At 36.8% G+C, this 12282-nt stretch overlaps 1 protein-coding gene across 6 annotated transcripts in view; it reads left to right on the plus strand.

The window, feature by feature from the left end:
- akap9 (A kinase (PRKA) anchor protein 9) overlaps window positions 1-12282 on the plus strand; it is an 85909-nt gene that overhangs the window by 8099 nt on the left and 65528 nt on the right. For 5 of the 6 annotated variants that reach the window (XM_023265067.3, XM_023265069.3, XM_023265073.3 and 2 more), the window contains exons 2-5: window positions 1395-1667; window positions 8726-8770; window positions 9634-9696; window positions 11121-11270. In XM_023265067.3, the coding sequence (XP_023120835.2) occupies window positions 1395-1667; window positions 8726-8770; window positions 9634-9696; window positions 11121-11270 (531 nt within the window). The remainder of the gene's footprint in view (window positions 1-1394; window positions 1668-8725; window positions 8771-9633; window positions 9697-11120; window positions 11271-12282) is intronic. The other variant, XM_023265070.3, reaches the window with a different exon arrangement.

The raw sequence follows: 12282 nt of genomic DNA on the forward strand, positions 1-12282 counted from the left end.
TGGCTTTTCAGTTAATGTATTCTATCACAATATATAGCATTAACCTGATATAAAATGACACTACATTCATAGCATTTAATCCATGTTACTCATTAATAAAATACCAGATCCTGTCTTGGCTCACATTAACCATTTGGCACCTGAAATAGCACAAAAGCAATAGTGCTAAAGCTGTCTGTTAAAGTGTGTAGGTGTAGGTATGATGTCTGACAAAGGGTGCAGGGGTATTTCCCAGACAGGTGAGAAGGCATTAATGCGGTATCCATGGCAACAGCTTGTCTATGTGTCTATCCAGTATCTGTGGTAGTCCCTGAAGCACCTGGTGCTGCTGTGACACCTGTAGCTCCAGCTGTCCGCCTGCTCAGCTGACTCTGCCGCTTGTTTGCTGTCGCTGCTTGTTCATATATGATGAATAACAGTAGTGCTCACTGTGCACGCTAAATGGAAAATATTCCTGTTTGTAGGTGCGATAGAGAGGGAGGGAAAAAGTTAATGTGTGAAGCAGTGAGAAACCAAAGATCAGAAATATGTGTTTAGTTTTAAGAAATCTACTCCCAAAATATTTTAATAATCCACTATCTTCAACTGATAAATTTTCAAGTCATATTTTAAGCTCAAATACTAAAAATTCACTGGTTACAGCTTCTTTAATGTGGTGTTTTATGTGATTGTAAGATTGATTTTTTTGGTTTTTTTTGTGTGATGTCTGAAAAATTGTGATGAAGCTTTTTCAACACAACTGAGATAGGCATGAGCACGACACAATGGAAAGATTAAAAAAAGACTTCTACAAACTCCAGTCCCAGACATCAAACCTGAATTAGCACACAAACACTCCGTCTTATTAAACCGATCAAAGTGGAGCTTGTTTTTTGCGCTCACAGAGAACTTTTAATCCATTATTCAACCACGAACATTAACAATTTAAGAAAGAAAAGAAACTTTCAAGAAAGCAAAGAACACCGTTTTGCAAATTGTGAAGAAACTTGTTATTGGCTGTTTGGAAGGATCATTGACATAGTTACAAAATGCAATCCCTTTAGTCAGGATTAGCACCTGTCACAGCAAGAAGCATGTGTCCAGTCATATGGACACAGGGAGGGACGTTCACTTGGAGCAGGACGCCTATTTGAGCCAAACTATGTTTCGCTTGAGTTTCACCAAACTGTGTCGACTCAGAGTAGGTTCATCGATTTATTTTACTTTGCATTATGTCAGTAAGTTAAGCTGTGGCCTGATGGCTGAAAATATGGATCAGAGCCGTATGTTTGCAGACTGAAATACCTAAAGGATGGCTGTTAAAATTTTTACTAATGGCTTTAACTGTTGAAGGACCAATTTGAAGCGGGTGTAATGTTTATCTTTATTCACCTATTTCCCTTGTCTCTCTCTAGCTGGCTGAGTACCGACAGAGGAAAGCCCACGCGGATTCCCAGAAGAAACAAAAGAAGAAGAAGAAAAAGAAGCCAGCTGAGGTCTCGGAGGGGGATTCACAGGGAAGGGTGGAGGTCGAGCCGGATCAGTCTGTCGGAGGAGAGGACGTCCCGAGCGGAGGACGAGATGGAGCGCAAGAGGGATATAAAGACCCTCCCAAAACGGAGTTTACCTTCACCAAAACGTTGAGGAGCGGAGAGACCGTGAGGCACGACCAGACCTACAACATAGAGGTAAACTCACAATTCCACACATTTACCTGTAGCGGCCTTATCAGTGCAATTGCAGTTATTGGAAAGTAGCCACATTTCCTTTGGAAATTAATTTGAAAATCATTGTAATTTTGTAAAGAAATCTTGATTTATTTGAATAACCAGAGTTAGGAGGTTCAGGCTTGGGCGTTTTCTAAGTTGGATCAGAGGAGTTTATTTTATATATTCAGATATATTCAGTTTCAGAGCAGATTATGTTGACAAATTTAGCAACAGTAGCAGCTGCTTCTAAAACACTGTCAGGGCACTAATAGCTGTGAGCATATTTGTTAAATCTGCTGCAACAGATTTTATTCAGGAAGGATTTCTTCATGTCTTAGTGTCTTTAAGCCGATGTGAAGAGTCAAGTCACAAATCAAGTACAGGTTGTAGTTGAGTTGTCTTTTTTTGTGTAGCAGTGTTCCCAATTGTGTGAAAGGACTCAGAAATATCTAAGTGCCAGCCATGATAAGTGCAGGTCAAATTCTCTAAAGCCAAGGAAAGGAGATTCAATGCTTTCCTTCTTATGTCCTTCAACACAGGAAACACAAGTTGATCTTTTATAAAAGAGGGAGATAATGAAGAAATATTGAAAGTGTTGCATAATTATGTAGCCCAGTGTAAGTGCTGTCGAATGCCACTGCAGTTGTCTTTTCCTTTGTCCTAATAAATTCTCTTTCATATCTTTCCTTGACCTCATGATGTTTTCCCTTAAAGGCAAAGAAAAGTGTGAAAGAAAAGACAAAACAATTTTTTAGGACTATTCAGCCACAACCCTGGTTTAAACAGTGGCTTTACAATCTAATTTAATTAAGCAAAATTACGTTTGAAAGGTTATAATTCATTTAGCCACAGAGAAAACAAATGAGTGCAATCTCAAATACTCATACATTAAAGATCACACTGGTTTTGATGTATTTGCTTAAGTGCGTCAAAGGCGTCGTCATTTTATTTCATGAAATGAATAATTTAATTTTTACTCCACTTGCAGGTTTATTTCTGCTAATTCTTTTGATTACACACAGTAAAATATTAATTAGTTGCTCTGAGATTTCTCTGTTCTGAATTATTAAGGGCGCTACAGTTCTGAATGCTTTGAAACAGAAAATGCTTTGGCTGAAAAAAAACTAGAACCTTTCATTTTTTACTGTTAGTGAGTCCATCTACATGTATAGTCTGATGACAAATGATGATTTCAGTGATTTAAGAAACACAAAATTGCATGAAATCTATTCTACTTTTTGCTGAATCTCTCTCTGATTGCAGCTATTCAGCTATGAGGTTATGTTGAACTTTTTACATTTCTCAGTTTTTCTTCTCTTTGTGATGCTGCATCTGATTTCACACGTCCAGTCTTTCTTCTTCTTCTCCTGCACCCACAAATGATGCTACAGGCCCTTTTAATGAATTTAAATTTGTATTGTTAGCATGTACTCACAAGAGCTAGGCAGTGTATTCATGGAGGATTTACAGTAATAGATTTGTGTAATAAAGATGATTGTGCCTGTTGTTTCCTGGAGCTTAATGAGCCCACCGTAGCTGTCATGACAACCACTCCTACTGGGAGCCCAGCGCAGTAATGAAGGAATCTAAGCAGTGAGGAATGCATTTAAAAAGTATTCTGTCTTGTAGAATTTAAAAAAATAAGTGTTTACCGTAATCAATGAAGAGAGTTGCTTTGCTTTATAGATTCTCAAAACTTGACTTGTCATTATCTTTAGTGCACTTTTTTGTCATTATGCATTTGAGTAACATTAGTATTAGTTAATTTTTTTTTTTTTTACATAAACATATAACCAGAGCAACCATTCTGGCAAATACCCCTTAAATTAAAGAACCATGATGGAGGTAGGCACTTTGGGGGCTTTTTACGATTGAATAATTAACTTGTCAGGGCTCTCTTGTGGACAAAGTACACAACTGACAAACTTTCTCAACCTTTTGTGTCTCTCTGCTGACATTTGTTGTTTCATGTCTGCTGATGTAAACCAAACCAGGTGTTGCATCACCTTCCCAATTTCTTGGTCTAGCGTAACAGCTTATCTTTTTATCCATTATATGCTTGATAAATACATAAAGCACTCTTAAATATAGGTGCAGTGTGACTTTGATGGTCATTTCTATTTTGCACGTTATGCATTCTGTGTTTGCAGTGGAATTAGAATTTTCCACAACTTCTTCAAACTCTTCAGATGGAATTCGGTCAAACTTTTACTTGCTCAGCTCTTCCTTTACATAATGCAAAACTCACAGACTTTATCAGTTATGCTCTTTCCAACTCATGATAAAATTCAGCAGTGATACATTCTATGCATTCATTTCATTTTCACAAATATTCCTGCAACACTTGAGAACATTGCTTTGTGATATTTGCAAAATTTTGAAATGTTTTTACCTTCTGAGAATGTTTGAAATTTTAGTTAGTGTTTTGTAAACATACATGACCTTTCAACCTACATTGAATTGGTAGATTTTAAGACAAATAGAGAAGCTGAACCTTGTACATTCAGTTCGGATAAATAAATATTCAGCCTTGCATGCTGTTCTGCAGAAAATCAGATGATCTAAAACAATTTTTAAAATATGCAGACCTGAGGGCTCTTATACCTTGTTTTCATCGTTCAAGTCCTCTCGCTCTTTTTTTAACTGCCCTGTGCAGCCACTCTTTTCCTGAACCTGCTGTACATTTGGATGTGGTACGTGCCCACAAAACTATCCGGTTGCCATGGAAACAGACAGTTGCCTTTAAACAGATTGAGACGTGTCGGTCTGTGCGACCAAATCCCGTGGCCTTGCTACACTTTTCTGCAGACGTTAAGGTTGACTGAATGCCTCAATGTTTCTTGCACAACGAGTTTTCTTTTACCTTGGGAGCGACCTACATCCTCCCGGTTACAAAAGACTGTGGGACAAATTGTAATGTACTGCTGCCTGCATGGAAGTTGTTATGCAGCACAAACACATGAAATTTGTGAATGTTCAAGAGGCTGAACCATTCAAGGTGGACAGTGTGAATTATTTAGTGTCAATAAATTATTTATCCACTTAAAGCGAAATCATTTCTATTTCTCTGACAGTACTTTCTCTGCTTATCCTGGATTAAGTGGTCGTGGGGCCTTGGCCTGTGGGATGCTGTGCTCTGAGCTGAAGGTGTTGCTGTGGAAACACAACATCATTGATGTTTTCCATTCTCAAGACTTTGACAAGCATCTGAAAGAGACGCGAGTGGGTTGACTCATTGTTGCCTCTTAGACGTAAACAAGATGTATCAGGCTCTCTTTCTAGTTGGCTGCTGTAGAATGTTCTCTTCCGATAATGATTGCTGTATGTGGGACTCAAATCTAGCATTGAATCCAACTTATCCCTTCAAAGGACACTCATTGAAATACTTTGAAATTTAAAATTTCAACCCTAGAGTGTTATTGGAGGACCTTTTTTACTTTTGTGACATTTTTCATGTTGAAATTCAAGGTCAGTGAAGTTACCATATATGGTTCCTTGCCCATTAGTGGTAAAAAAAAAAAAAAAAACATTCCAAGAAATGTATATATCATCGCTTAGCAAAACTACTCCTCCATAAAATGTGTGAGTTTCGTCAAATAACCGTGGTTAGTTTTGACGTTTTGACCGCAAAAATGGAAGAAGACTGAGCCGCGAGTCCGTCTTTTTCCAACTTTGGAGAAAAGAGAAAGTTTGATACGTTCCAGGCCTCTGCTGATTGGTAAAATGCCACAATGTAGTGTGCTGTAACGTAGGGTGATCTTCGCTGATTGGCTGGGTGAAAACCACATGCTTCTCGACCTCACTGAGAGGCGGGGCAACGGCATATTTAATGTATGCATAAGTTACCAAATATGATCACTTGCCCGATGAAGGCAATCAGAATCCTCTCAACTCTCTAATAAATTCTTATTTGGTTTTTCCTTCAACATTTGCAATTAATTTAAGGCTGAAATAACTACAGCTTAGCTAATGTCCAATCTAATTATTGAACTCCATCTCTACCCACAACCTGAAACGACTTTAGCAGCACAATATTTCGACAAAACTGTAGGTCCATACATGAACTTGAATTTGATGCAGATAAAATCTTAATATGATAAAAGTGCAGATAGTGTGAAATCACAGGATCAATCTAGATTCTAGCTCTGTTGGTCCCAGTTAAACTACACAAACACACTCCGCTCATTGTTGTATAATGGTTTTATAATGAGTGTCACAAACATTATAGCCACTAGCTGCAGAGATCACATGAACCAGAGAACAGCCAAACTTTTCATTTTAGCCAGTACAGAATTACCATTAAAGATCGCATGTTATACCCCTTTTCATTCCTTTATTCAGTCTTACTTAAACATGTAGGAACACAAATGACAATATGTTCAGTCTGTTTAAAGTCAGATAGCACTGTTGCTGCAAATACAGAATTACCAGATCTGAAATCATATTGAATTCCAGTAATTCTGCTGAAAACATTTTTGCAGAACTTAGTTTTTGGTCCCAAATAACAAAGAAGTGAACTCTGAAGTGAAAATTCAGTCCGTTGCAGCAACACATTTCCTGAATTCTGACAAAACTGACACAGATAGACTCTTCTACTAACTTTAATAAAAATATTAAAAAGCACTGTTAGGTAAATAACAAAATCATTATTTAGGTCATTTAAGATTTAAAAACAAGTTAATCAACTAAAGCAAGAGCAGCTGGAAATGTAATAATATGAAGTTAGAAATCTGATTTGCATTAAGGGTAATAATGAATCACACTGTAGATTGTTCTGCAGGTTTTTGCAGGTTGTAGGCATACAGTGAGTAAAACTAGAGTTTCCAAGCCCAGTAAAAACAGAAGGCACCTGCAATGTAATACATAGACAGTAGTGAAGTAAAATAAGTGGGGAAAAATAGTAAGGCTGTATAATTAATTAAAACCCAGCGCCTGTCACACCTTAGCACACAATTCACAGTAATAAATATTGTAATTACCACTTCACATTCAGTTTTCTACAAAGCAGCAGAAGACACGATTAATTCCTGGAAAAAACAAACAAAAACACAATTTTTGCGGTAATTTTGTAACCAGTTTTGACACGTTATATTTAAAAGATTCGCAGCTATTTGTGTAACTCATTTAATACATGTGCATCATAGTAGACATGACATAAGCAATATTTTAGTGCTATGGTAAAGATCATGAATTTAGTTTTCTCTACATTAGGAACTAGTTTACGCCTATTGAGTGTAACATTTACAAAATTGTATCATCAACATAAAGATGTACATTATAACCAGATACAGACCAGATACAGAAGAGGCAATGTCATCCATATAAAGAGTGAACCCCCCAGGATGGAACCTTGTGAGACCTTTTGCAACACAAAGTTCATGAAAGTTTCACGTTGCCCCAGAATGTTTATTTCTAGTTTCGGTTCAGAAAAAGGTAACTCTGCTATACCTGTAGTCTTGTGTCATCGTAACAGGCTATAAGCTTGGTACAACTAAAGGTACATTACCTGAAGAATACAATGAATATGACAATAAATCACCATTTGGGGTTGTTTCAGTATGGGTGGAACAGGGCAAATGCAATTATGTGAAGGGCAAATGAACCAGGTCAGGCACAGGACTACTCTTGAAACAGTCTTCTTCCATCAGCTGGAAGACGCTTTCTTGCCTCCAATGACTGGATTTTCCAACAAAACAATGCCCCTTACCACACAGCAAGGTCAGTTAAAGCCTGGATGGAGAACCAGAACATTGGAACCATGCCTTGGCTGCTCAATCACCAGATCTAAATCCAACTGAAAACCTGTGGAAAATCATCAAATGCAAAATGGAGAACCACAAGCCCAAAAGCAAAGAAAAATAGTTTGAATTTGTGCAACAGGAATGGGCTGCTGTGACAGCAGAACAACATCAGAAGCTGGTGGAGAGCAGCCAAGACACATGACTGCAGTCATCAGAAACAATGGTTATGAATCAGTACTAACTCCTGTGTGTATCATGTGACTAAAACAGACAGAAAAGAAAACATGGGATGCCTAAAAGCGGTTTTTGGCAGAATAATGCCATAGGTATTGATGTAAGAACTTAAGTGATTTTGGTTGTTATCAAGAAAACCATGGAAAATGTCTAGATATCAGCTCTTAAAATAAACTCTTATGAGCTATTATTGTTGTTATCATTATATTTGTCCAAACAAATGTACCTTTAGTTGTACCAGGCATTAAAATGAGCAAGAAATTGAAGAAAGCAAGGGTGGTCTAATCATTTTTTCCATGATTGTATGTAGAAGGGAATCAAACAAGGGTATGGTCTTTTTCCATACTTATGTGTTAAGACTAAAAAAAAAAAAAACAGTGGATTTTTCTATGCTATGGCTCTTGGCTAATTAAAAAAAAGACTATGAAGCCATTAAAGCCTAGTCAAGTCACATGTTATTCTCTGTTGTGCCTGCAGCTTTTAACATTCTGAGTTTGTGTTCAAGTTCTGCAATCAGTCAAAATAAACTTGTAATTCCTCTTCTTCTGTAAGCCTCATACAGTTTCAATTTATGACCCAGGATTTAAACTAGAAATAGACTTCGATAATGGCTGTCATTACCCGATGGCAGGGAGAAAAAAGCTCTATGGCAAAAGTAGGCTAGACCCACTGTGAAAAGGGACACATGCGTTGTTTTTAATTCTTATGACTGAACATTTTACCCTGTGCATGTTCTACTGTATTAAAGATTGGAAGACTGTAGGAATTAAAATTACTGATGATGATAAATTATGCATTTTTGGTATGTTAAGACACCTTTTCTTTTCACAATAAAAGGTCACACAAAATTTCCTGCATTGACATCTATTTGGTAACTTAAAACATTTACAAAATGTTTTGCTTGATTGTGTATAATTGAAATCTAGCATCGTTTGTACATCATTTTCTTAATTTGTTTTGTCTGCTGTGACTGAAATCACTTCTTTTTGCGTGGCTTGCATATATCCTATTAGTTCTCTACATGTGATAATGATGAAGTTGTTTTATGTTTTTCATTTGCAGCCGGAGAGCGAGGTGTCCACCACTGCTGAAGATTATTCCTCAGAGGTGAGATAACATTTCCCAAAATATAAATCAGTTTTATGATGATTCGACTATTGCAACATGCACATTGTAGAATCTGATATCTGTAGCTTACGTATTGTTTTGGGAAATCAAAATGCACACAATAATCATATGTTTGTAGAGTTTTCATTACATGGAGCCAGACTGACTGCATACTTTTTTGGTTTTATTTGAAAATTGTACAAGAGACTACACAGAAGAAAGAAAAGGAAGGTGGAACACATCGTTTGTCATGGCTTGGTGAATGTGTTCTGCCGAGTCAGAAAGCATGAAAGATGATCTCATTATTATGTGGTGAAAGAGCCTTTTGTAGATAAATTCCATGTTCCATATGATTATAAATATGGTTCTCTTTCATATTATATTGAGATTTTAGACATGCAAGCCCTTTTTTGCACACTGGATATATTTTAAAGGATAAATTCTGCATATTTCCTATACTGTATATTTTGCACATTACAAATATTTTATTACTCAGTCTTCAGTATGTCTCAGGACTTGTTTTGACAGAAATGTTCCATGTGGGTTCATGACTGTGATTGACTTGCTAGCGCAAAATAATTCCCTGCAAAGGATCAATAAAGTATGTATCTAGCTGTCTATCAATTCCATAACCTATTCTTAGATTTTGTCCTCACTGGCTGCTGTTTTAAATTTAGACTAAATTAAGGAAATGAAAATTATCTTACTATATCCAACATTTGAAACTAGATTTAAAGACTATAAGCCATACCTTACATCAAAATTCCTTTAATCTGCCTGAAGCTGATCTCTCAAATTATATGGGCTTCTCAGTTGCAGTTCTCAGATCTTAATGTTTGACTGAGCACATTATGAATTAACAGGTAAATGGGTGCCACGATGAGATGACAGTGAACCTAACGATGTCTTCGAAGGATTTTATCTGGGTACAGCAATCCAATCAAGCAGCTCTTTTGGCTCTGCTTTGGCTGTGCTAACAAACCCACTGGCTGCTGGACATTAGTCTCTGTTCGCTTAACGTGTCCTGCAAAATTTCCTGTAACCCCCTAACCATGCCTGTTTTATGCTGTACTTACTCTACTGTGTAGCTGCACATGTGTAAGGTGTTTGAAAACTGTGCTGTAGGGAAGAAAAGTCTCATATCTTACAAATGAATACTTTAAAAGCACAAATGGCTCGGGAGTTTAGGATGAACCGAGGATTTTGTGACATTTCAAAAGTGTAAATTATCTCTTCAGGCTGGAACAGAATGAAGTGAGGGAGGGTGGATTATGAGAGGACAGTGAATGCTTGGGGGAGCAAGAACAGGAGGTGCTACACAAAGAGCTGTTCTTTTTAGATGAACAGAGGTGGTATTTGAACAGACCAGGGAGGTACTGATCAATGTAGCTGGGATAGACGGAGAGCAAAACCAGAAATGTAGTTAAAAGGCAACAAAAATGACATAGAAGGATCAGTATGAAACCAAGACCAATGATAATATATAAGAATAAAGTCGTCTTTGTAAGTTGGAGTGCTGCAATTAATTTTGTCAAAGTAATTTAACAATGTTTTGCTCATGTGAAATGAAATTCCTGCTTGAATGCTGCTGGTTCTCTGAAGAATTGCAGGCTCATTGTGAAGATTCAAATCTCTGTAGTTATTCAGCATCCCCCACAAAACCTGCTAATCATTTCTTGAATAACAGCATTCAGTAAAACTCTACTAAATGCTAATGAAAAAAAAAGTAAAAATATAATTCTGCAGCTCTTTACCATCGAGTTATGTAAGATACTTCTCTGAATTATAATAGTAAAGAGTTAAAGGGAAGGTCAAAAATGGTACATTCAGATGCAAGTGCAAATAAGTGCATTTGCAAGAATGAAATATCAAATGTTCACTTTGTCCCTCTAATTTCATATTAATTACTTTGAAAGCAAACAAAAAGGACTGAAGTGTCTGAGAAGTAACTTAAAATCTACAACTTTGCTTTTTTTTGGACCGTTTAAATGATTTTTATGTTATAAACTGGAAAGTATTTAGCTTGTAGGCCCTTTTAACTCATACTGTAATTCCACTTTTCATTTCAAAGACTTACCTGGAAAGCTGGTGTTGTATACAGCAGTTACTTGCTTGTAGAAGACTATATCTTGGCATTTTCAAAATGATTATCTATTTTGAAACAGGAATAGTAGATAACATTAACCTGTTTATTGCACTATCCTTCATGTGGCTCTTGGCTCTTCTAATTAAACACTGTTGCTCTTTGGTAGTCACTAAGTGCTGAGCTCATTCCTGAAACTTCATCTTCTATCCTTTAACTAAATCTTGTACATGCCATGCTAGCGCTTACTAGTGTTTTCCTGCTCAGGAGGAAGTGGAGTCCCTGCAGCAGGTGACGAAGGGAGATACGATGCAGGACATGGAGGACGCTTTGGCGGCTAAGACCCAGGCTGTCGAGGAACTGAGTCGGGAGCTGGAGGAGATCAGGTCTGCTTTTGGTACAGAAGGTGTACAGCAGGTAAATGTCTCATCACTGGATTATAGGTCCTGCTTTACAAGTGTTTGCATTTCACGCTCATCTGCTATGCCAGTATACTGTGACAATACACAGGATGGAGATTATTCAGGTGTTCTGAATACAGTTGCAAAGAAGCAACAAAATTAGACTTTATTAGAATTATTTTTACTCATCATTATGTTAGAGGATGAATGTTATTTGAATTTATCTGTACGAAATGAGAATTTTGTCTGCAGTTTATTGACTTTAACTCCTGAATGGCAGACATATTGCACACGAACACATCTTTCATGTTGTTTGACATCACTGTTAAACCCTTATGTGTGGACATTTTTACTCACCGTGGACTCATTTTTCACTGCAACATAAACACCTTTTTGGAAACAGTACAACCATGGCAGTTGAGTGAACTCCTTAAATGCTTTGTGTGCGGTATGACACAGTTATAATGCCATACATTACAAAAAACATTTAATCTCACTGAGGATTTATTTTACAAAACTAGAAAAAGATGAATTGAAAAATGCACACTAGTGCAACCGATACTGAAAAAAAAAGATGTGACTTAAAGTTATATATTACTACTTACTTTTTAAATTTGTTTCTATACTTGTCTGCCATCTGTAAACATAGCCTGCAGTTCAGCCGAAAAGTCCCTGAATTTTTGTCACATGACTGTTGTTTGCAGCTAAGTCACTGAGGGCTTCACAGTTGCACCGAAGAGTGCAGATTTTTTTGTTTTATACGGCATCTGTTTATTGCAAGTGGTTTATTTTTTAACAAATTAAATGAGACATGTAGAATAAAGTCTTTAATGAAATATCATGATTTTAAGATTAGATTAGGTTAGGTTTTCCGACAGAATGATACGTTGCAGATGAATAACAAGGACTTTTGAGCAGTGACTATCAGTAAATTGAAAATCCAACCATTTTTTTCAGTCTTTACAAGTTCTGATTGTCGCAAAAGATGTTATTTCAAACTTGCATGTGGATTTTGGGCTTCAAATGGT

The sequence above is a fragment of the Amphiprion ocellaris genome, chromosome 15 (assembly GCF_022539595.1).
Source record: "Amphiprion ocellaris isolate individual 3 ecotype Okinawa chromosome 15, ASM2253959v1, whole genome shotgun sequence".
Taxonomy (NCBI): domain Eukaryota; kingdom Metazoa; phylum Chordata; class Actinopteri; family Pomacentridae; genus Amphiprion; species Amphiprion ocellaris.